The sequence below is a fragment of the Phaethon lepturus genome, unplaced genomic scaffold (genome assembly GCF_000687285.1).
Source record: "Phaethon lepturus isolate BGI_N335 unplaced genomic scaffold, ASM68728v1 scaffold24207, whole genome shotgun sequence".
NCBI lineage: Eukaryota > Metazoa > Chordata > Aves > Phaethontiformes > Phaethontidae > Phaethon > Phaethon lepturus.
Genome location: NW_010551611.1, coordinates 1 through 24912, shown reverse-complemented (window position 1 = coordinate 24912; position 24912 = coordinate 1). Strand labels below are relative to the sequence as shown.

At 44.5% G+C, this 24912-nt stretch overlaps 1 protein-coding gene across 1 annotated transcript; it reads left to right on the top strand.

Annotated features, from left to right (window-relative positions):
* Positions 1-1878: 1878 nt before the first annotated feature.
* Positions 1879-23483, top strand: SLC2A12 (solute carrier family 2 (facilitated glucose transporter), member 12; the record flags this gene model as incomplete). Its single annotated transcript, XM_010290974.1, has 3 exons — positions 1879-3201; positions 21893-22015; positions 23341-23483. Coding segments are annotated over 3 exons (1583 nt in total), but the record flags the coding sequence as incomplete, so codon positions are not given.
* Positions 23484-24912: the final 1429 nt, after the last annotated feature.

Genomic DNA, 24912 nt, shown 5'->3' with positions numbered 1-24912 from the left:
GCCGCGTGCCGGGGTCCGGGCCCGGGCCCTGCCACTGTTTGTTTCGGTAGTGCGGCCGGTACGGCGAGGGCTGCCCTCCTCCCCTCTTCTCACGGTTTGCTTCAGAAATGTAGTAACTTCTGTCAAATGGGACTGGTCCTCGCCAGTGTGCTCAGAAGTTATTGGCAAGGAACTCCAGGCAGGCAGCGTGATCAAAGAGCCTTAATGCCTTAGAAAACGAAGCTAAAAATAAACGAAGTCTACATAAAATTTTCAATTAGACCATATACCACGTTCCAGCCAGGCTGGAAAGTACTTGTTCCAGGAGGTTTAACTGAAATACGGACTCTGTTACGCTGCAAAAGCTACCTCTCCTCAGACACACCCTCCCTCTCCAACTAACGGGACGATCAGAAGTCAATTTACTGTTTTACTAGTTGTGTGGCAGCCAACATCATGATGAGAGGAAAATCATGCTGAGAAAAAGAACAAGACCAACAAAAACAAACTGATATATTCCTCAAGGTTTAGGGTGCAAAAGGCTTCGCAGTTAGTAGAATGCAATCAGTCAAATCTTTCTTGTAACAATAAACAATGAATCACAGTTGTATGAAATGAGTTTGTTTTAAAGTGGACATTCAAAGGCATATAATCACCATTTGGTTTATGTTTTCACCATCTGTTTTTTATTCATGACATTGTGGCTGTCATAAACTATGCGAAATATTTGATCCTGATATTCTGAAGAATCTGAGATTAGTGATGACCAAAGCCCAGAAAGTTCATTAATTTGTACCTCAAAGATTGGTTTCCCTAGAATATCTCAGCTATTTGGATCAGTCTCGTGCTCAGTGGATAAATTTCCAGCTGGAAAAATAAAAACACTGGTACCAGCAGCCTTCATGGCATCCTCAGATGAAGCAAAGGAATTAGTAAGTGGCAAGAGAAAACTTAACTTGTTATTATTCAAGTCAAGGTTGAAGAAATTTGGCTGGGAAATTACTGCTTCCCTTGCCCATGGTATGCTAGTTGGGTGGACAAGACTTCCTCAATTCAGTACAGGAAGAACATTGAGAACGTCTCAAGGCAAAAATTGCTTTCTTACCAGAAGGTTGTATTATCAGTTTTGTCTTTTGCAATGATATTCTGAGGCAGAGGGTTTAATTATTTAGGGGGTGATCAAAACCTTATCATAGAATCATAGAATCACAGAATAGATTGGGTTGGAAGAGGCCTTTAGAGGCCATCTAGTCCAACCCCCCTGCAATGAGCAGGGACATCTGCAACTAGATCAGGTTGCTCAGAGCCCCGTCCAGCCTGACCTGGAATGTTTCCAGGGATGGGGCATCTACCACCTCTCTGGGCAACCTGGGCCAGGGTTTCACCACCCTCACTGTGAAAAATTTCTTCCTTCTATCTAGTCTAGATCTGCTCTTTTTCAGTTTAAAACCATTATCCCTTGTCCTGCTGCTACAAGACCTGCTAAAATGTCTGTCTCCACCTTTCTTATAAGCCCCCTTGAAGTACTGGAAGGCTGCAAGAAGGTCTCCCTGGAGCCTTCTCTTCTCCAGGCTGAACAACCCCAACTCTCTCAGCCTGTCCTCACAGGAGAGGTGTTCCATCCCTCTGAACATGTTTGTGGCCCTCCTCTGGACCCTTTCCAACACCCAAAAGCATTAAAATTAAAGAGGGTTTTATATGAATTATTTTTTTTTCTTTTCTTTTAAAAAATAGCCTTCTATGTCATCACTGCTGCTGGATTTGTATGCACCTAACTGTTTTGTCTAAAAGTTACAAAAAAGATTTTTTTGACTGGTGTATCAAGTAAAGCTATTATTAGTTGTCAGAATGTTGCAGAAGACACACTTTCAAGTTTTTGTGTTTTTTCTCTTATTTCAGGCTGTGGAACATTTACTTTTCTATCCTCTGCCGTTGCTGCCATAAGTGGACTTCTGATGGGTTACGAGTTGGGCCTTATCTCTGGAGCCCTTCTTCAGATGAGCAGCATATTAGCACTCTCTTGCAAAGAGCAGGAAATCATTGTAAGTTCCCTGCTTTTTGGGGCCTTATTTGCATCCCTTACTGGTGGATTCATGATAGATCGATTTGGAAGGAGACTTGCTATTATTATTGCATCTTCTTTACTTGTGTTGGGGAGTCTGATTTTACTGCCCTATGAATCATATGGGATACTTATTGTGGGACGGATTGCCATAGGTATTTCCATATCATTATCATCAATTGCAACGTGTGTGTATATCGCTGAGATCGCTCCACAGCACAGAAGAGGCCTCCTTGTATCATTAAATGAACTCATGATTGTCATAGGCATTCTCTTTGCCTATGTTTCAAATTACGCATTTGCCAGCGTATCTTATGGCTGGAAGTACATGTTTGGCCTTGTGATTCCATTAGGTGCTTTGCAGGCTATTGCCATGTATTTCCTTCCTCCAAGTCCTCGTTTTCTTGTCATGAAAAACAATGATGAAGCTGCAAGAAAAGTACTGGAGAGGCTACGGGAAACATCAGATGCTACTAAAGAACTTACTGTGATCAAGTCTTCCCTGAAAGATGAACATCAGTATAGTTTCTTGGACCTGTTTCGTTCAAAAAACAACATGAGGGCCCGAATGTTGGTAGGACTCACTCTGGTCTTTTTTGTGCAAACAACTGGGCAACCCAATGTTTTATTTTATGCATCGACTGTTTTGAAGTCAGTTGGGTTCCAGAGCAATGAAGCTGCCAGCTTGGCTTCTACTGGAGTTGGAGTGGTTAAAGTGGTCAGCACAGTCCCAGCCACGGTTTTTGTGGATCAAGTTGGAAGTAAAACTTTTCTGTGTATTGGCTCTTCTGTTATGGCTGTATCATTGGTCACTATGGGCTTAGTGAACCGTAACATACATGTGAATTTCACCAGCGTCTGTAGAAGCCAATCTCCAGAGGATTTCTTTCTCCAGAGACTGGGAAACCTCACTGGTATCACCAATGGGAGTCTCAAGGACCAATTTGCTAGCATGGCTTCACCAGAAAGATTGTCATTTGATGTACGGAGAAGCCCAGAAGTTGCCAGGACAGGAGAACTGAACAGGACTGCCGTGGCAGGAGGCAAAAGCACAACAGGGTCCCACATGGAAAGTGGGGAGGTTCCCGTTGTCCTGAAATGGCTCTCACTGGCCAGCCTGCTTGTTTATGTTGCTGCGTTTTCCATAGGTCTTGGACCAAGTAAGTGTTTCATTTTTCTCAGTCTTTGTAATGATTTCCTTACAAGTGGATTAAGTGCTGGGATGACTCGCCCAGCTTGGCATCAGGCAGTTCCGAAGTCGGGCAAAGCAGTGTTTTCTGCTAATATGCACTGGCATTGTCACAGACTGCCCTCATGGGCTTGGGGTGTACTTTTTAGGAAGAGGTCCTGCCCATTAAGGTCAACAGCCTTATCTTCCTCAGTTCAGTGAAATTAACTGCTCCTCTTCAGTGATGTTAAAAACTGCTGTGAGCTTTGTACAGCAACATTTTAGGGTCCCTGTCTATCTTTCCTCTTCCTAGTCCGTTGTGGCCTTACGTTGGGAAGGTAAAGATGTAGGCATTTGCTGCTGCTAACTCATAAACCCGAGATAATGATAAGCTCTAGACCTCTGTGTGGTATGACACCATCAAATCCATGAAATGGCAGCATGCCTGAGTCCCACTGAGGATCCTGCCCCCTGACTATGTAATAGTCTTCAGATACAGGAAAGACATTCAAGGTATCATAGTTCATGAGCAAGCTGTAGTATCATTGCCACTACCTGTGCTGAACAGCACAAGGAGAAGAACACAAAGGCACGTCATGCTACAACCGAGGTACTGCTGCAGCTGCATGGTTCTCACTCTCTCCAGAGGAGAATATGTCTGCCATTCTCAGGGGCTAGTAATTAAATTTCTCCATTTTATTTTGTTTTGTTTTGTTTCAATAGCACTTGCATATTATTGTACTTTGAAGTGGTTGATTTTTCAAGCCATACTGCAAAACCCACATGCACAGAGCCCGTTATTTATTAACAGACTTATGTTCTTTTGTGCCCTGGCTCAAACTTGCCTTGCAAACACACTGTACTCCTGCTGCACTATTATGATAAAAAGCTTGCCACAAGAATACAACCCAACAATTGCACTAACAGCAACTCCTCTGTAGTATTTATTTATTTTAAACATTACTCACTGGGAGAGCAGTGCGAGATAAGCATTCATTGCCAGGGCAGCGAGCTTGACTGTGTTATTGCAGCAGCCTTTCTTCCCTTGCAGACCATCATGGGGCTGGATTCTGCTTTTGATGACATAGGCTCAAAACCAAGGCTGCAGCCAAGAAAATGTTACTTGAGCTTTTACTTGGGTGTTTCAAACACACATTTAATGACCCTCAAGGCAGGGGCACACATTTAGGCTTGTCCTCCTGTTGAAAGCTCCTTTCCTGTTGACCTGGCGGTAAATGGGTTCCTGGTCATTTGAGTTGACCTAATGTGAAGTTAATGATAATGACGTCTACTTCCTTGAGGGCTACAGAAACTGAGATGTGTTTGCCAGGCTAATCTGAGAAGCCTTTGAGGCTCGTGCGTTTTTTCTGACCTCTTTCTTGACTAAGAGCACAAATGCTCTCAAACAGCAAATGGGAAAGAACAGGCACAATCTCAGCTCCAGCATGTTGAAATCTTGTATGATAAAGCCACAGTGAGGCAATTTAAACTGACAGATGCGTTTGCATTGAAAGTGAAGGCCAGGTGTAGCAGAGATACAGGTATTTCAAACTGCAGATACTGGAACAAATTCACCCACTTTATTTGAGTCCATGCTGCATTATATTCTGTGGGGATGAAGGAGAGTCTATGTAGTGCCATAAGGAAAACGGCACACTCTTCACAGGGCAGATCATGCAACCTGAGCTCTGCCATCTTTGTTTAAATTACCTTGTCCTTTTTTTTTTCCACTTCCTTTTTTGGGATTCTGGTCAAAGAGCTAGTTACAGTCCAGATTTGCATAGCACACATTAATAAATGCTGTATTTTTCCATTATTTCTCTCTTGTCTCCAAATTACATGAAGTAGATGGATTTTTTAATTAACTAAACATATGCTAAATATATTTATTGCCATTTGTCAAAGCACCCAGGCAGCAAAGTGATGAACACTCAAAAATAGACAGTGAGAGATAAAAGCCATTTTTGCATTATAAAAGAATTCACAGACTAGCAAGCATCTGCTTAGACACTTTTTTGATTCTGGGATGCTCTGTATTTATCTTAGGCAAGATAAAAGGAGTATTTCTGCTGCTCTGTTTCGGATTAATTATGTTTGATGAACTGCGATTCAACTGCTTGTTCACACTCAATTTCACACAATTATGAGGACATTTTGTAGGTGCAACAAATGAGCGTTGCATCACCTCACAAAACAGCACATGCCGTCTCTCCAGGGGTGTTTGCAGAGGCGTTTCCAGGCAGTTATTAGCGAAGGAGGCTTACTCGACACCCATCTTTGTCTTGAGTTACCTTTGCCTGTGTATCAGAAAGGTCAGAGGAGGATCAGCCGTTCTCACCAAGGAAAGGTGCCTGCAGAGCCCAAGAGAACCTCTCTGGCTGCCACGTGAAGGGTGAGGGGTGCGAGAGGGGGTCTTTGCTTTCAGTCCATGTTTGCAAGGAGAGGCATTTGAACCTGCTGTATCTGGAGGTGGGGACAGAAGAAATCTGAGGCTCGCAGAAATGCTTCTATGCCTTGCACAGCGAGCAGTGAGTGCAGGCTAATGAGAGGAGTGCAGTGTGAAGGTAGATCACCAATTCATCACCCAAGCTAGAAGCTCAAGATGTGACCCTGGAAATTAATTTAACACAAAGGACACACAGAGAAATTCTAGTCAGGGCCACGACCATGCATGACCACTCACTAAATGACACAGAATTAACTGAAATAGTTGCAGAACATCTCATTTGCCAAATGCCCTATTCAAACCACTTGAGGGGCAAAAAATAATGGTCCTGTCTTACAAAGAAGTGTCACTTCCTTCACTCATCACTGTTGTGTGGTGCAACATGTTGAGATGCAGGAACCAGGAAAGCCAAAGTCCTGGAGTACCGGACTTTTTTTCCAAAATGAGGCTGTAATTGTGGGACTCTTGGGGTTGGATGGAGCATGTGCACGAGAGTTCTCTTGGTTAACAACTGTAGGGCAGCTCTAGCCTTTCTGAAACAGAGTGGGTGCCCAGAGCCCTGCTGCTTTCCTCATGGACTTGATGAACAAAATTCAGGTTCAGGTGTCAGACGGCACCCATTACCAAAGATCTGCTTTTCTGCCCTGATCATCTCCTTTTGCACCATTGAGGATCAAAGAGTAAATACAGACAACTTCCCTCCATATTTTCTTATATATCCCCCAAGTGAGGAGGTGTCCCTGGGTGATCTCACCAATAAGTAGCTGAAAGAGAGACAGCAGCACCATACACATTAATACAGCAATGCAGTGTGGTCTGGAGGCAGTCCTCTTTATTGAAGAAAAATAAGAGGGGCTCCAACAAGTCCTAGGCTGAGGAGCAAGTAATGCAGACTCGGTGTGGACCCAACAGAGCATGTGTTTTCCCAGTCTGAATTTGTTCTAGCAAATAAAAAGCAAGTGAGCAAAACAGGACTTGGGCAGTACCTCTTTGCACGTATTGTGGGAGCGCAGTTCAAGGGGACCCACGCACATCACGGGGATTTTTTGCTGTGGAGTGGGGAACACTTTTATTGAGAGGGTGATGCTGAATGCATGTATTTGGGCTGCATGTATGGCATGTGGCATCTCACACAATAGAGCTCTTCCACCTCTGTCAGTCCTTTAAACACATTTCTGTATAACTGCAAAGGCATTTAGGCAGTTGGCCAGTGAACTTCAGGATAATTTGCTGGTGCAAATCACATCAGCTCCGCTGACATCACGGCAGTTCACGCTGAGCGGGAATCAACAAAAGCACCTACAAGTGGGACTGATGGGCAGTTTCATGATGTGAATCATCCTCAAAACCATTTAGATGCATGAAGTCCAAAGGTATTTATGTGTCTGCCAACATGGGACTAAAGATGTTCTATGACTGCATGGCCTAGAGCAGCTGCCAGCTTTGTGCAGCTCTCCAAAGCCAAGGGCCAAACTCTCCCAGCTCTTCTCTTAGAGGCCATCATAGGCTCCTCTTCTGGGGGAGTTCTCGGAGCTGCAGGGATACTCCGGCCCCAAGCGCACAGAGCTCGCTTGGCACACACACAGCTGTGGCCACAATACACCCGAGACAGATCAGTGTCTGCAGCTGGAGAAATGTCTTCGGGGTTTCAGGGCTTGGCACAAAAAGTACGTCATATACCCCTCCACATAGAGTTAAAACCTAAAAATATTTTTAACATATTTGTCTTCAGATATGTGCACAAACAAGCGCGTAACAGGGTCTTGGATTTAGAATTTATTGCAAACCCTGCTTTTCCACATAGCTGTTACAGTCCCATTGAAACACCGCTCCCATGAGTGGGTGCTTGTAGGACTGGCAGTACTTTGGTATTGACTAAAACCTGTTAAAGAGTGGAATTAAATACCCAGGCTGGGATATTATGCCCTCTGTTGCCCTCTGCTAGCTTCAGGCATCAGGTGAATATTTCAGACTGGAAAAACAGGAAAAAATTGCATGCTCATCACTCCATTCACAGCAGTGTTTCCTTTTAAATTCTGAAGTGAGCACATTACCCACAAACCAGGGGACCAGCTGGCCATGGGAGCTGCTTGCCAGTGCCCAGGGCTGTGAAGTCCAGACCTGCAGTGGATGTGAAGCATGTCTTAAGACCATGTTCTAGGGGAGGGCGAGCACAGAACTCACAAAATGAGGGGCAATTTTGGGTCCCCCCAGGGTGTCTCGCTGATGGACTCTCAGCCACTGACTCACAGCCACCTTGGACTGAAGCTCCTCCTGCATTTGGGGTCCCCTAACATTTGGGGACCCTAACATCTCCCTGCTCTCCGTGTGGGGGTGCAGAGACACATACAACTGCCTGGCTGAAGTTAGCAGGCAGGTTCAAAGCTGCTGAGGCAGGCACGAGAGAGGGGTGGTCGAATCCACGCCTGCATCCACACAGGTTAACAAACAACCCAGCAGCTTGTGGTCACTACAGTCACTTTCTTCATCAGGAAACCTGGCCTCACAGCCAAGGCTCAGAAGGGAAATGGCTTCCCTTCCCAGTTACCTGTTGCTAAAGACATATTTGTCTCTGCTTTCCATTCCATTTTAACCTGGATGCTCGGGCCCCAGGTTTGGGCACCCATACGATGGCTTCCCTTCCCAGTTACCTGTTGCTAAATACATATTTGTCTCTGCTTTCCATTCCGTTTTAACCTGGACGCTCGGGCCCCAGGTTTGGGCACCCATACAATCCTAGCGCAGGGAAGGGTAGCAGGACACTAAGCTGCACTTGGGTTACTAGTTGCACACTGATGAAATTCTTCCCACGTGAGGGACCTGGGATTGCGGCTTTGTGTCCCCCAGCCTGGGTCTCCCCAGGAAGGGACAGTGACTATGCCCTCCAGCAAGCCCTGGTGCGATGCATCATCTCACTGCTGTGGGAGCTCTCTCTGTGGGTCATCGGCCCCCTGAGGAACAGCACCCAGCAGGGAAGTCAGTGAAGGCAAGCACCTAGTGAGGGCAAATCTTAGCAGCAAATTTTTACTGATGAAAAACTAGTTTGGGATGAGAGAGATCCATTTCTAATTTAAACCTGGGCAGATTTGCCGTATTGAGTATTGGAGTTAAATGTCTATCAGCTTGAATGGGTGCTTTAAAACTAAGCTAAATTATACCTAAAATGGAACAGACGTTTCAACATATTTGGAAATTTAACTGATGTGGGAGCCAGATTCCTCAGATAATTGACAAAGGGAAATATTCTCCTCACCTAAGGGGGGCTTTCAGACCCTTGCTCTCTGCCCTCTCCTCCCCTCACTGGTTATTGAGGGACTTCAGGGTGATTAGGAAGCAAAATTAGTCTGTGTGATAGCATTCCACATATAATATGCTTTAACTTTTGGTCAGCCCTGAAGTGGTCAGGCAGCTGAACTAAATGACCATTGTAGGTCCCTTCCAACTGAACTATTCTATTCTATTCTATTCTATTCTATTCTATTCTATTCTATTCTATTCTATTTATTCTATTCTATTCTAATTCCCAACATGTATTATTATTCCCATCATCCCATCTATTCCCATCTATTCCGATTCCCATCCTCACCTGTTTTGTCCACATCTTATTGTGAGCTGTTGAAGTCATTTAAATGCAGTTTTAAACCCATGTTGGGGAGAGTGAGGAAGATAGAAGGCGGCTCAGGCAAAAAGGATCAAGGAGGATGGAAGAAAGTTCAAGGGCTCACAAGACAAGTGAAATCCATGGAGGTGAGGAAGGAAATAAGACCCTCTTTCAATCCATCTCTGTCCTTCTTATGCAGTCTTATGTGGTCTGTGGCAGTCTTTCTTTATATATTTTATTGAATTAAGCAAGCCAAAATGCAGAGCTGCAACATTCGCCTAAAGCCCAGAGAATTACACTGGAGACAAATTTAGTCCCCTTGACTTTGCTCCTGTGATTCTTAGATTAACTGGCTACCTGAGTTAAAGCATGATTCATTAGCATGGTTAAATGCAGAACCTTTTCTCTGTCTTTCACCTCAGTCACTAAATGAATCTGTAACAAAACCCAGAACAGCTGGTTTCACATATGACACTGAACAGCCCAGGGACTCGACCGCAGAGGTCGTATCTCTTGCCACCCTGATGATCCAGATTGCATAGAACTGCTTTTTCCCTGCCCCAAAATGCTCTTGGACTTAATCTTGGCCACCAAATGTTCTAGCAGAAACTGGAAAATCTTGTGGGAAAGAGAACTGTCAGTGTGGAAATTCCGACCTTCCATAGATTTAGTTGGTTGTTCCTGTGTTTTGAAATATTTTAAGCTGTATGGCCTTGCACTAGCTTGGAAAACTCTGCTAAAAGGTAGGGGTGTCCAGAAGTCACATCAATATCTTTGACATTAGAGCAATATGTCAGGCTTTTACAAAACATATGGTTATTGTATTAATTTATAGTGCATATGAATTTGATGTTAACAGGCATTCATGCTCAACATTGCCTTGCATGATATTTGTTTGCAATGTTTTATTTTTGAGCTTCTATATTTTGTAGAGCAGCTGTGGCCTGGCCTTAAATTTCACAGAAATAAGCAGCATCAATTTTACATTGTTTTGTGGTTTACTCTGGAAAAGGAGATAGTGGTGGAGATTAAATAAAAAAAAAGCAAGTGCTTAAATGTTTTGTTGGATATGAACCAGAATAATAAACCTTGGAAATGTGCATGTTTCACTGAGGATCAGTACAGAAAGTCCTATTTTAGTTAATTAAAACCCGATCTTGGATTCTCTATTTTATGACAAGATTCCTAGCACTGTTCATTTGTACTGAATCATCTTTTAATGCATGCATCCATGTGGTTTGAATATGACACTCCAAGTATTTATCTAGTTCATTATTCTTGCGCTATTCAAATGGTGCCTCCTGTGGCCTTTATTTCACACTGTGTCTGTATTACAAAGCTGCAGCAGAAAGACAAGGCATGCCAAAATGAAAAATAAAGCAAGGATTGTGAATTGCCCGCTTGTCCCTATTTCCTTGCCCCAGACAACGTTTCTCTGAAGCCCCTTGTTAACATGTCAGCTAACCCAGGAATTGGTTTGCCTTTTCACAGGCTGATTTGTCATAGTGAAGGGCAAGCCAATTTAAGATATTTTTTGATAGTTGGATGTTGAATTACAGTATTTCAAATTGCAGGAGATGTTCTCTAAAATACCAGACAAATAAGTTAATCTTATCTAACTTGATAGAACCTACAAGTTTGGGAGGCTTTTCTAGGTGTGAAACAGGTCATAATAAGGAAATGCTTTTGCAGTAACGAGACATGGCTATGTCAGTGGAAGCTTTTCCTTTAATTATTTTAGGACCCCATTTTGCAAAGAGCAGAACAACCTTGTTCAACCCTGAGACTGAACTTAAACTATATACTGAGGTGCACACCTGAAATCTGGGACATCATTTTCACTGACATCTGTGTTCCTGTTCATAATTTTACTTTTAAGTATCTGAATGAGGGAAAGTCTTGGCAGATCAGGCCAAGGGCTTTGCCTTCTGAACAACACAGTCCTTGGTACCGTGAAAAGAGGGAGTGACAACACCGTGCCGAAGCCAATACTCCTGTGTCTCTGCAACTGAACACAAAATTTGGCCCTCCATGAACTACCTAGAAAAGCTGGGGCATGACCTGTGTTTTTGGCGTCCTATGCTCCACTTAAACAGCAATTTCAGTCAATATTCTGATCTTGGTGGTCTGGATTATATAAATACCTCTCTTCTAATAGTTGTATGTTAATAAACCTATTGACACAAAGGTACTGCTTAAGAGGAATGGTTCCTGTGCTTAAAATTAGGCGTAGTTTTAAAATTTGACTCAGCTTAGTAACCGCTGGCCAAAATGAAGCATTTTACCTCAGACCCACTTTATTAAAAAATATAGAGAATTAATATTGCTACGATTCTAACTAGTAATTGGGCCTAACAATCCCCTTTTGTTCCACAGGGGCATTATCTTTTGTAAAGTGGTGCTCTGTCAAGTGAGTCTAGCATACTCTCTTGTACAAGCTTTCATATGATAATCAAGGCTGCCTATCATTAACCAAATTTGCCCTTCTTACTTGGTAGGTCAAGTGTTGCATTTAAGCATTCAGTAAATAACAGTGGCCCTTGATAACCATATCAAAGACAATGAAAGATTTTTGCATTCTTTTTTTTTTGACCATGTTCTTGCAGAGAAGATCATTGTGACACTGAAATCTGTGAAAAAGTTTATAGGGCATATGTTAAGCTTCATAAAATCCCATTTCCTTTGGGAGAGGGGGCCGGGAGGAATTGTTTAGAGGCAAAGCTGATCTTGGGCCAACTTTGTGCAAAAACTAGAACTGTCAGTAGGACTTCAAGTGCAAAGGCAGTATTTTATTTCACTCGTAGAGATCATCAAACTAAAACATGTATTATAAAGTATGAGAAAATAATTATGCTAGAAAGGTAAAAATGTGCTACCAGGTCATTTACTGGCACTGCTGAGGAAGGTGTAGACTGTCAGACAAAGTGCAGAGAGGATGGCCTGATGGTAAGTCAGTGTATGGAGTCAGGAGACTGTTTTTCCCCATGGGATCTGAGTTTGTGTGTCACACCGAGCTCTGGGAGGAAAGTCAGGAAGATTTCCTCAAAGGGAAAGGGGACACAGGAGGGCACCCAGCTTCTGTTGCCTTTGAAAATGAACCCTAAGTCCAGAAAACTGTTATGAATGAAGGAGAAATAAATGACTTTTTGTCATTTAGACATGGGTGGACCCAGAGCCTTCACACCTTCCTCCTTGCTGCAACCGAAGCAAAGCCTGAGCAAAGGGGCCAGCGAGGGACTTCTTTAAAAAATGGATCATTGCAGGCCTCTTACCAAATAAGTCACTGTTGTAAAAGGTTGCTTGTGCTTTCCACTGGGAGTTTTCTAAAGCACACGCACAAATCTCTGTTTTGCAAGAGCAAAGGCATAAATTGCCCCCAACTGCTGTGTCCTAACAACTCTTTTCTGTTGTGCACCCCCTTAAGGACTAACATTGGCCCTTGGATACTGGAAAAACAGGTTCATTTTCCCCACCCAGCTGGGTACTTTCACCTCTCCATAATTTTTAGAAGTGAAATATGTGGTAATCTGAACTAATTCGTGCATAACTTCCTCGTGAATTAGAGCCTCTGGCTTCTGCAGTCATTCCTCTGCAAATGCCTCAGAGGATTATCCTGGATTCAATATTCTGAACAAATAAACACCTACAAACAGGAATACACGTTTCAGGTTTTAATTAAAAGGCCTTCTTTTTCAATGACAGTATGTGATTTATTATAATAAGCACATTCTCCCTTGAAAGTTTTTTTTTCATTTTTTCTCTTTCTCTCTCTCTTTTTTTTTTTCTTTCTACTTGCCCTGCAAGTTGTTCTGTCTTGATGGGACCGTGTAAGTGTCTATATAACAAAGGATGAGAGAGAGAGAGAGAGAGAGTGGCTGTGAAATCCAGTTATCATCTCATACATCAGTTCACATCAGCATCTATTAGGGGACCTGAAAAGAGGTACAGACTATTACATACCTACAGGAAAGCTATGATGCATCCTACTGATATATTTGCTGCTGAGTACTGTTATTGGGCAAGATGGGCCACAAATCACATTAACTAAGACAATTCTACCATTCTTAGGTCCTTATACATCTATCACTTCTTGCCCAGTAATCCTTCAGATGGTAATCACGGTCTATAAGAAAGTTCTTCTTATTTGTGACTATTCTTTCAAGCTGGAAATGGACGGTAATTGAAGATCACTGAAAATAGATTTAAGAATATATCGAACAGCTTGCATGAAACAAGAAAACCCATATCAGGCATTAATTTTTTTTCAAGTTCATGATGATGAAAATTCCAATAGTAAAAAAAAAAAAAAAAACATTAAAATGCAGGCTCACAGTGGTGAGAAGGGTTAGGGGAGGAAGGATGGCTGGGGAAAATCAATGAAGTACAATCTCACTGCCTTCCTTCCCAAGTGGCCCAGAAAACAGGGGAAGGAGGTAATGCATCGCTCTCACAGTATCTTCCCCTAAAACCTTCCTGCTGCTCTAACATAAACGAGTGAAGGGTGGTTTCTGTGGTCCATGCAAGGTTCCTTAAGAAGGCATATGCGAGTGTTCAGCCTGTCTACTAGATAATGATGCAAATAGTACCAACACTAAACAATTTTTACGTACTCTGATGCAGCCTCAGAGATAAAAGGGTTAAATCCCACTTGCCCTAACATATGTTACTTCAAGGAGTCAGCCTGAAGGAATAACCATTAGAAACAGAAATGTAGTGTACCAGAAGAAAAGAAAAAGAATTTAAGATTTGCCACACCACATCAGCTCCTTTTGGATCATCAGTGGTATCAGGTGTCTTGCAACCAGTAGTCATAAAACTGCTTGGAAGAGAAGCGCCTTGGAAGCTGTAGAACGACGTACGTATTACCTTTGCCTGCGGAGATCTGGATGCAGCCAGAGGCATGAGATCAGCCGAGGATTCTCCTGACTCCCCTCTCTCTCAGAAATAGAGCAATTCCCACTCCTTTTTATCTGCGCACGCGGGGTTTGACTTGACTGTTGGCAGGTTGGCACTCTGCTGGCAGCTTACATGCTCTGCAAAGCAATATAGCTGCTCATTTGCTCCATGTCTGCCAGTTATTAATTTTGAGCAGCTACTTCAGTCTCATCTTATGGGGCAGAGACAGAGAGACAAATGGCTCTCATTAAGCAGAGTCATTGATTTTTAACGCCACTCATGATCATCTGCGTTGGCATCTTACACAAAACCATAAGCAGAGTTTTTGTTCATTTCTCTTGCGTCATATCTCTTTTACCTGCTTTGGAAAAGGACAAACTCCCTCTCACCCTCTTTTCTTTCCAGTCTAAATATCCCTTGCCTTTGCCAGCCCCCCAAATGTCCTTCACTGGAGCCTTTGCAGGGTGTGGGTGCTGGGAGCAGTGCCAGGACAGTGCTGGTACATTAGTGCAGCAGGTCCCCCCAGCCCCAAATCCCAGCTCTGCCCTTGTGCTGTGTGCCCTCACGGGTATGCACCTCATCACCATGCATCACCATCATCCTCCCACTTCCCCTAACTGCTGTCCCTGGTCACTTCACTAGGTTTCTCTTGGTTTGTGTCTTTAAAAATGTCATGAAAACCTGTCCTCTGTTCATCTCCACACCATGAAGGCTTGTGCCATCCCCTCCAATGTGCCTTTTGAAATCAAGGCAAACCAGCACTGAAGCTGGCCTTTTGTGAGTAGTAGTTGGCCATCAGGCTATTTGTGTTAATACCCAGCAGAGCCAGAAACCAGCTAGATGAAAAACCTGCGGGGTTTCATAAGCCTGGAAAAATACCTGGTCTTGGCAAAGCCAATCATTAGCCATGTCCTTTGTCTTCCTTCCTCTCGTGGCAGCTTCGCAGTGGCTTGCTTGCATCTTTCCCCAGCGTTGACCATTTGTTACATGTTCTTGGATGGTCTGCCTGCATTGCTGGTGGGATAATCCCTTCCTTACCTTCCCTTGGACCTCTTGTTGCTAACAGCCCAGTCCTCCCTTTCAGTGTCCTGCATACTTCTGCCTACTGCCCTCCTAATCTGTAAGTCCACTTAATCTCTTTCCAGAGTTTATACCTCAGAAACTTTAATTCTTTCAGGTATTGCAATGTCTGCTTTCTAAATCTCACCATAAAGAACTTGACCTCACACAATACAGGAAAGGAAAAAATGCTAAGCAGAAAATGAATACCAAGGGAATCTAATATTTCATTAATGAGAGCTGCTGAGCAGCTTCCAATTTGTTTCTACATCCTGGCAAGAATAAGGTCAAAGCAAGGACATTTTTCATTCATGTACCTCACTTGAATTTTGAGTACCCTCAAGCTCACAGTATTTCTCATATGTTCTCAGATGTTTTTGCTTCTCTGATGGAAGTCTGTTAATTCTTTTAAATTATTTTTTATTTACTCTATAGCTGTAAAGTAAGGAAGTAAGAAGAAATCATATGAGAGTTTGAGACATCTCTTTGTTTATGGCCCAAATACAAAGCTTATTAAATTGTCCATGTTGGCTTAAACAAAAAGACCGCTTGATCAATCTGTTACCCTGCTTCCAACAACAGCCAGCAGCAGATGCTGAGGAAAAATACGTAAAGAAAAAGCACACGCAGCATGTACAGTGTGTCCTTCCAGCTATCTGTAGTTTATGGGACTTCAAGAAAAATGTTAGGGATTTTTTTTACCATTATGAACAATAGTCCTTGATGGATCTTTTCCCACACATACAGAGAGACAATGTTTTAACAACCAGCATTTAATCATTTTAATGCACTAATATTTCTCACATCTGAAGCATCTTGTGCAAGTGAGTTCCATAGTTGAAATATGCATTGTCTGCAAAAGCACATCCTCCCACTTCCCCTAACTGCTGTCCCTGGTGACTTCACTTGGTTTCTCTTGGTTTGTGTCTTTAAAAATGTAATGAAAGCCTCTCCTCTGTTCATCCCCACTTCAGCTCTGTTCCCTTCCGCTGTACACTATCTAAGCTGAAGAGTTCTCGTCTGTTTAATTGGTCTTTGCAGAGCCCATTACACACCTTTTGGCTGTGGCTCATCTTGTTGACCAAATCTACATGCAATGTGACAAATGGAGAGGCACAACAGGCATGCTCAGCGGCACGTTCAGTGTTCCCTTCCTCATTGCCAAGCCTCTGTTTGCATCCGCAGCCTCCGCCTCGCAGGAGCTGATGCTGTCCCTGAATTGCCCACGGAGGCTCCGGCACTTCTGCCCTGAGCAGCGCTGGCATGTGGTGTGGGCACTGGCGGCTGGTTTGCTCCCTACGTGTTACTTTGCATGTGTTGATAAAGGAATTTTATGGGTCGTTTTTTCAAAGTGCTCAATATTTTGAGATCCTTTTGCGATCTTCTAGGATCCTTATTGATTTTTGTTACCCCGAATAATTTTGTACCGTCAGTAAGTTTTGCACGTGCATTCACCTCCCTTTCCTGAGAGATCTGGAAATAAACTGAGCAGATCTAGTACTCTCCTGCCACTGTAAAAACTGGCCTTGTCCTTTGTTTCCTGTTATAAGCAGTTATCCATCTATATGAATACCTTCTCTTCTATCCCATGACACTTCACCAAAGCTCTTTGAAACTGAAAAGCACAGTGGCTCATTCGTTTCAACCCCCATGTTCCTTAACTCTTTGAAAGAGACGTGGCTTTCCTCAGCAAAAACTAGACAACTCTTCCTCAAGGCGCTGTACGTATCTTCCTTTCCTTCTTCCATCTGAGATCGTTCAGCTTTATCCTAGCTCCAGCCAGCAGCTTGGTACGGCGGTCTAGCAGGGGGACCCTTTTGTGCATCCCCATAGGACGTTTTCTTCAATGCTGGCACGTGTCACCTCCTCCGCCCCTGGCCTGTCACCTTCTCAGCCAGCAGACTTTCAAAATACTTGGCTGCCTGATGATGGCATTTGCAAGTAACTTTTCAGCAATTATAGTGTTTTCTTTGTTTGGACGCAGCGTACACCTTTAAGGAAGGCATATTTCTGTTTCTAACCACTTTCTTCATTCAGTTGCTTAACTGTGCTGAGATACTTATTTTTGTTTTATTTGGTTGCATGTGTATTTCAAGCCTCTAATCAGGTAATTTAAACAGTCTCCATAACACCAGTAAAGCATTTACCCTGATCCTTTTAATTTCTTCATAGAAAGCAGGCTTATTCTAATACTGTTCTCCTTTTGAACCAAAAGGTGGTAGGCTCTTGGCTCTTTGATTTCTGCAATAATACCGAGTTTGAAAAGTTACAACAGAACATCTTTGTGACTGTTACACCTTGAACTACCCCTGCTCAGCACTGAAGCAAGAGTTGCTTTTTTTCTCTCATTAAGTAAAGTGCTAAAAGAAATCATCACCTATGGTATCTAAAATGTAGCCCCATTATGCAATTCATTCAGCCTTAATGGGAGCAGCTGAAAACTTCCATTATTATTCTGTTTTCTGCCTTTACAGCCCCTGGGACTTTCTTTAGAGGTAAATGTCACCATCCTCGTCAAGGGGTTGTTTGTATACCTCAATCCTCTGCTCTTCCTACTTGGGCGTCGAGTTTCTGTGGTATTTACTGAAACAGTTAAGCTTTCTGATCCAATGCAATATTTTCTTCTGCATTTGCAGTGGGGGTTCTTTTCTGTAGATTGTACCACAATAAAAGACCATTCAACCAGACAATTTTTCTTAACCGCTGTCAACATACGACACACTGCAGGTCAGCAAAGGTGAGTTATCACCTGCAGCCACCGCATGAACAAATCCCACAGCTGTTGAACTTAACACAGAGGCTCGTGCTGAGCCCTGAGCCTCGTCTCCTGCCCACATCTGACCTGGAGAGCACCAGCCCTTTTCCCACCTGCTCCACCAACACCAGCCAAGGGTGACCAGAGCAGACACTGAAAACTGCTGTGTGTGCGCAATGTGGTTACTATCACAGCATCCATTTGAAATCATGTTAAATTACGCAGGAGATGGAGAGGTGGGGCGGTGGGGTTGTTCGGACCCTCTTTTCAAGGATAGGCGGGTTTCCCCTGTACAATGCCACTGCTTAGGCTGGTGAAGGCAGAGCACACGGTTGACTTTGCAGTGATTTTGGGAGCGTGCAGGTTAAATTTCTGCAGCACTGCGTGCACACAGCGCACGAGGTAGCAGCAGTCATTATGAATGGGAGCCCGAACCTCGATACTGGCTCCCCAAGAGACAGCCACATCTCCACCGTACCTACAGCAGCTGCTGCTTTTTGGCAGAAGTACAAATAGTAAAAACAATCCCAGAGAGGTGCTAAAAGCAAAGAATCGATCGTTATCGCTGCCTTAGCTGGGGGAAAGGGATAAACAGACTGTAGTAAGTGTCAGATTTCTACAACTGCTCTTTCTCCCCAGGGAATAAGCCTATCCACTCCTCGCCAGCTAGGCAGAGGTCAGGGCGATGCCAGAGGAAGCAGCTACCATTAGCAGACATGAAGAACAGATCTGGTGTGTCGGTGGGATCTGTCTGAACTAAGTGGCCGGTTGAAATAAGAGCAGCTAACTACTATTGCGGCCGAGGCAGACCCTCAAGTATTTCTGTTTCTTAACAGGAAAATGATAGGTTTCAAACCTCCAGATAAATTGTAGTTAGCCCGACAGGGTCAGTCTGCCCTCGGGAGAATGCACGGTATGGGAGCTGCCACAGCGCCAGGCATTTCAGCTGCAGCGTGAGCTGCCCCGCAGCACCCGTAACGCTGCCGAAGCCCACCTCGGAGCCCACCTCGGAGCTCGCCTCGGAGCTCACCTCAGGGGTCGCCTCAGAGCTCGCCTGGGGGCTCACCTCAGAGCTCACCTCGGAGCCCACCTGGGAGCTCACCTCAGAGCTCACCTCAGAGCTCACCTCGGAGCCCACCTGGGAGCTCACCTCAGAGCTCACCTCAGAGCTCACCTCGGAGCCCACCTGGGAGCTCACCTGGGAGCTCACCTCAGAGCTTGCCTTGGAGCTCCCCTCAGAGCTCACCTCGGAGCCCACCTCAGAGCTCGCCTCAGAGCCCGCCTCGGAGCCCGCCTTGGAGCACACCTTGGAGCACACCTTGGAGCCTGCCTGGGAGCTCGCCTTGGAGCCCACCTCGGAGCTCACCTCGGAGCTCACCTTGGAGCTCGCCTCGGAGCTTGCCTCGGAGCTCACTTGGAGCTCACCTTGGAGCTTGCCTCGGAGCTCACCTTGGAGCCCACCTCGGAGCCCACCTCAGAGGTCACCTCAGAGCTCACCTCAGAGCCCCCCTCGGAGCCCGCCTTGTGCCAGGCTCATCCAGCCTGGCTGGGCTGTCCCTCAGTGCGTGGGACTTGGTCCTCCTTGCCCGGTGCCTCTCTGAGCAGCTGTTGCAAGTTGCCTGAATGCCAGAAGATTCTAGAAGAAGCAAATACAGACCAAAGTACCCACAAAAAAAAGTGTATTCCTGGAGGTTGGTTTATGCCCAGTAGAAAGTGGGTTTGAATTCTTTCAGATCTTATTTTCATCCTGTGTAACGTGACTATGAATTCCTCCTTTGCCAGTCTTGGTGTATAACCATTTTTCCAGCCAAGCTCGGCTGCTGGCTGCCAGGCCATCCTGCGGAGACGGGCTCCACGGGCTGTGCCCGCACTGCTCAGAAGGGCTTCTTTGCCTCTCGCTTACTTGCTGCTTTGCATTTCAGCTAGCACTCCCTGTCATGACGTCCTGTGTCGGCTGTGAGTAACAGCCCCGGCGCTGAGGAGGGGCAAAATTATTCTTATCGCTCTCTACAACTACCTGAAAGGGGGTTGTGGTGAGGTGGGTGTTGGTCTCTTCTCCCAAGTAACTAGTGATAGAACAGGAGGAAATGGCCTCAAGTTGCACCAGGGGAGGTTTAGATTGGATATGAGGAAAAATTTCTTCACCGAGAGACTGGTCAAGCATTGGAACAGGCTGCCCAGGGAGGTGGTGGAGTCACCATCTCTGGAGGGGTTCAAAAAACATGTGGACATGGCACTTCGGGACATGGTTTAGTGGGCATGGTGGTGTTGGGTTGATGGTTGGACTTGACGATCTTAAAGGCCTTTTCCAACCTTAATGATTCTGTGATTCTGTGAAAATACAGTCATGAGATCCCCATGCATTTCCAGGGCCTGGCTGTGCTCCGGCGCAGGGCTAGCTGGCCTGACAGGGAAAAACACCTGCTTGCGAAGCCAGTTCTCCTCTTCTTTGCTCCCTCCTTGCGTGTAGACACCCCACAGAACATGCCCAGGGCACTTCTGTAGAGCAACATTTGTCTTGTCAACAGCAAGTGTATTAAACTTTGCTGTGATCTAAGTCAGAAAAAAAAAGAAAAAAAGCCCCTCTAGGGCTGCCGTTGGACGCGGTGGCTGTGCTGTGACTGTGTGCCGCCTGACTGTGCCTAACCGTGTTAGGCCGTTACACGGTCCGGTCTTGATTCTCCAGAATAAAACCATCACTCCATCAGGTCACTCCCACTGGGGGAGTGAAGCTCTTTATATTTTTCCTTAAAAAACCAAAATCTGGGCCAGCTCCACGAAACATTATTGAATTCAAACCTGTGATACAAAGAAATCCAGAGTTTGCTCGAATCTGCTCTGTTGACTCAAGGCTCAGGGGTTTTTTTCCCTTTCAGTTGGTCCTTTCTAGTCTCGCTCCACAGCACTTTTTTCTTTTCTGTCTTTACCATTACTGTCACACAGGAATCCTACCATCATCCAAAGGGATATTGCAGCATGACACATGCTCGCACGTACAGGAGCCTGTTTTTAAAATATAAATTTAAGACTGCCTAGTGCAAGTGTCCAGAGGAAGCTCCCATCTGTCGTTTTGCAGAAACAACATCACAGAGGAGCAATTTGTGACGGCCGTGCCCAAGGGTCTGAAGACACAATTCATCCACGGGTACCTCTCTGCTCTTGTGCTGGTCCTCCGCTAACCCACAGCCTCTCTACGCAGCAACCTCTTGCTAATGCATCCTGCTTACGAACAAAAGGAGAGTGGAGGGTTTTTTTGGGTTTTGTTTTTCTAATAACGAGGAGTGGTGAAGAAACGTGCTGTCTGTCTTTTCTTCTTCTTTTTTTTTTTTTTTTAATTCTTCTCCCCCCCTTGCTATCAAGGTGGTTACACAGCCAGCACTTCATGTCTTGAATTTGTTTTTGTGGGCTAGCAACACCAGCATTTAGCTCTCCTGTGGTGTGGTGTGATACGAAGGAGCCAAAAATCAGGCCCTCTCTCTTCATTTATACTTCAGCAATCTCATTTATATGGGGGGGAGAGCTGGAATAGTAAACCCGCTTCAGTGTGGCAGGTTGATTTATAAGGTGGCATAAACACACAGTGCCGCTCCGAGGCTGAAGATTACTTTGGTTTGCTGCCCCACTTCCATTAGCATTACGTCACTTGAGAGTTATTCAGTCAGAGCTCCCTTTCACACACAGATGTGCAGTCAGAGCTCACTTCCCCGGTTCGTGGGGCGCGGGGCAGCGGTGATGCCCTGGGGTGGTGCTGGCTGCTGCCCAGCACGGGTGGTCCTCCAGAGCTTGGGTCCAAACAAACCTAAAGTCCCTGAAAATCACCTTATTCTCTCAGGGGGCCTCATCTGAACTCATGAACTACCTAAATTTACATCAAGGAAAGCCATCCTTTCAAAGACATCTTTTTTTTTTTTTTTTTCCTTTTTCAGTGTCGTGGCTGGTCCTGAGCGAAATTTTCCCTGGTGGGATCAGAGGACGGGCCATGGCTTTGACATCTAGCATGAACTGGGGTATAAATCTCCTCATCTCCTTGACATTTTTGACTGTAACTGGTAAGATTTTTCTGTGTCCTTCCAAGTCGTCATTCTCCTGGTGGGCAAAATGAAACTTCCCTATACAAACCACATTGCTAAAATTGCAGCCGTGATGCCCCAGCAGCCAAATTCAGATCTCTGCTCAGGCCCTGGTTGTTAGTGTAACTTTACCGTTTCCATCACATCTTTCTAAGTTTGTGCTAGTAATTACAGCCTCATGGTGCTGGCTATCACAGCACCTTGCACATCAACTCCACAAGGGGTGAACCTCAGCTCTTAAAAACACCATTGCCTTAGTAAGTTGAAAATACATAATATTTGTATGTATTTACAGTATTTAGTCCTGCGTCTTGTGAAGTCAGTGGAAGTTCTGCTCTAGGTCAGACCGCAGCTTTTCCGATCGAACATTTTTAAAGACGATCGCATTGAAATAATTCCTTTTCACAGGAATGTCCTGGCTTTAAGAAAATTTCCTTTAGGAAAAAAGGTGGTTTTTGTAAGGTAAAACTGCTTCATGTTTTAACATGAGAAAGTAGACTACCATATAGTAACTTAAAATTTGATGATAAACAAGGGAAAGGGCTAAATGCTGATGTTGATATTAATTGATTGGAAATTTGTTTTTGCAGTTTTATTACATAAGAAGTTTTGCAAATTTTAGTTTTCAGTCTTATTCTAAGGAAAATATGTGCTGAAAATGAAAATATATAAAGAAAGAGAAAATCCAGGTTTCCTTTAACTCTACATTGCTCTCCACTGGAGGCAGGCAATCAACCCACAAAAAGCTGAGGTGGTTTTTGTCCTGTTAGATGCATTTGGAGATGGATTTGCAAATCAGTGTGATCTGTGACTAAAATGGGCTTCATATTGGTCTTTTCTTTAAAAAGAAAAAAACAAAAGAGAGAAAGAAAAAACTGGGAAATGCTGGGAACTGACGGTGGGTAGGATTGGCTGGAGATAACTGCAATAGCGTGGAAAAATGCTTGATTTTGCTCCATGAAGGAATGTGCAACAAAACCAAACACAGGTAGAATTTCGAGGCACTTGTGACCCCCAGTGCCTTTGCACAAACCAGTAACAATGGCTACTCACGGCTTTCATCCAGAGTGACCACAAGCAAAATAAATCAATAGGTTCATGCTAAATGGATCAATATGGGCTCATCAATTTTCTTTCATCAGGAGTATTAGAAAAAGCAAACCCACTCTTCTTTTTCAAATTATGGCCTGGCACAAATAAGTGAGCCAAGAATAAAAGCCTAGCTTCTCCTGTGCAAAATGTGGCAAAAGAAAAAAAACTGTAGTATTTAAAAATTTAAAAAGACATGTTTTCTTCCTTTGTAGAGCTCATTGGCTTGTCCTGGGTATGCTTCATTTACACAATAATGAGCCTAGCATCCCTGGCTTTTGTTATTGTGTTTATACCGGAGACGAAAGGATGCTCTTTGGAGCAAATATCCATGGAACTAGCTAAACAGTAAGTACCCAGCCGGTGACCGCATGCCCCAGGTGCCAAAGGGACAAAGCCTTTCAATGCTGCATTCTTTTAAAAAAGGAATCTGGCTTGTTTTTTTCTGGAAAAATCAGATTCTCTCAAGGCTTGAGCTTGTACATGTTGATCTCGGTGGCCAAGCAAACATTTTGTTGGTGCTGAAGGACTGGCCCTAAAGGGATGGTGATTGCCAGCACCCCTGCGAGGAATGACTGCAGCCAGACCTGGCTCGACAGCACTTCTGCTGATGCGTTCCCAGAGAGGAGGGCATCTGTGTTCCCACATTTAGGGCTGTGTTTCTTGGCTTGCATGCAGAAAGAGGGAAGGAGAGAGACCCTACTTCAAGGCTCCATGTGAGTTTTGATAGCACTTCTAGGTGGGCATTTTTTTGTGCATTTACTGAGTCCTGTGGCTCTGTAGACTCTATGAGCTCATACCTGAAAAAGGTTCTTCCAGCATGAGTTTTGCGTCCCCACCTCACCACATTAAAAAGGTAGGAGAGCAATGAGAGGGAGTGTTGGTGACATGAGTGCCATGTGCCTGCTCCTTTAATATGACACATTCTGTTACTGTGTCTTTTGGCTCTACCTGTCTTCTCTCATCCCTCAGAAGTAGAGTGGCCCTTGGAATTACACGCGTTCAACAAAAGTAGCACATCAATTTGGAGGACAGCGTTACATGGTCTGCTGATACACATGCTGTTTACTTACAGTCTCCAAATGCAGGTGTCATTGACCATAAACTAACTGGCGATTTTTACTATCAATTTGCCACTACCTCCATTCTTTTCAGTTGATTATGGCCATAAAAAAATATGGAAAAAACTAAGCAGCCCTGGTTTTTAAAATGCAGCACTCACCTGATCTGTTCAAAGAGCTGTTCTATAGCAGCTACTTGCTTTTTTGGACTCAGAATTATCAGCACGATGAATAAAAGGATAAAGAAATGATAGGGGAAAACACTTTAGTGGACAAAATTTTTTCAGGGCCGATGGCTTGGGGTGAGAGTCAGGCTGGTGGCGAGGCAGCATCCCCCGGTTCATCGGCACACGCCGGCTTGATGGGGCAAGGCAGACTCCAGCACTCCCTCCCTGCTGCCAGCCTCTGCTTCCCAGAGGAAGAGGCTTGAAGGCACAGGTAGCAATATTCAAACCGAAAATAGGACACGTACTTTTTGACAGTGGGAGTAATTAACGTGTGACCAGCCTACTGCGACGGGTCATCCTGTATTTGGGGTTTTTAGATTACCAGAGAATATTTTTTCTAAAGGGTAAGAACTCAGACAGGCTTGAAGGAGCTCGTTTATCGTTTAGGAAAGAACAATTATCCCAGTGCAGAAAGCACAGAGCTAATTGCGCTGCCGGAGCCCCTGGGCTCTCCCTCGCAGCAGTCACCGCTTCACGGACCGAGAAATTGGTGTTTCTG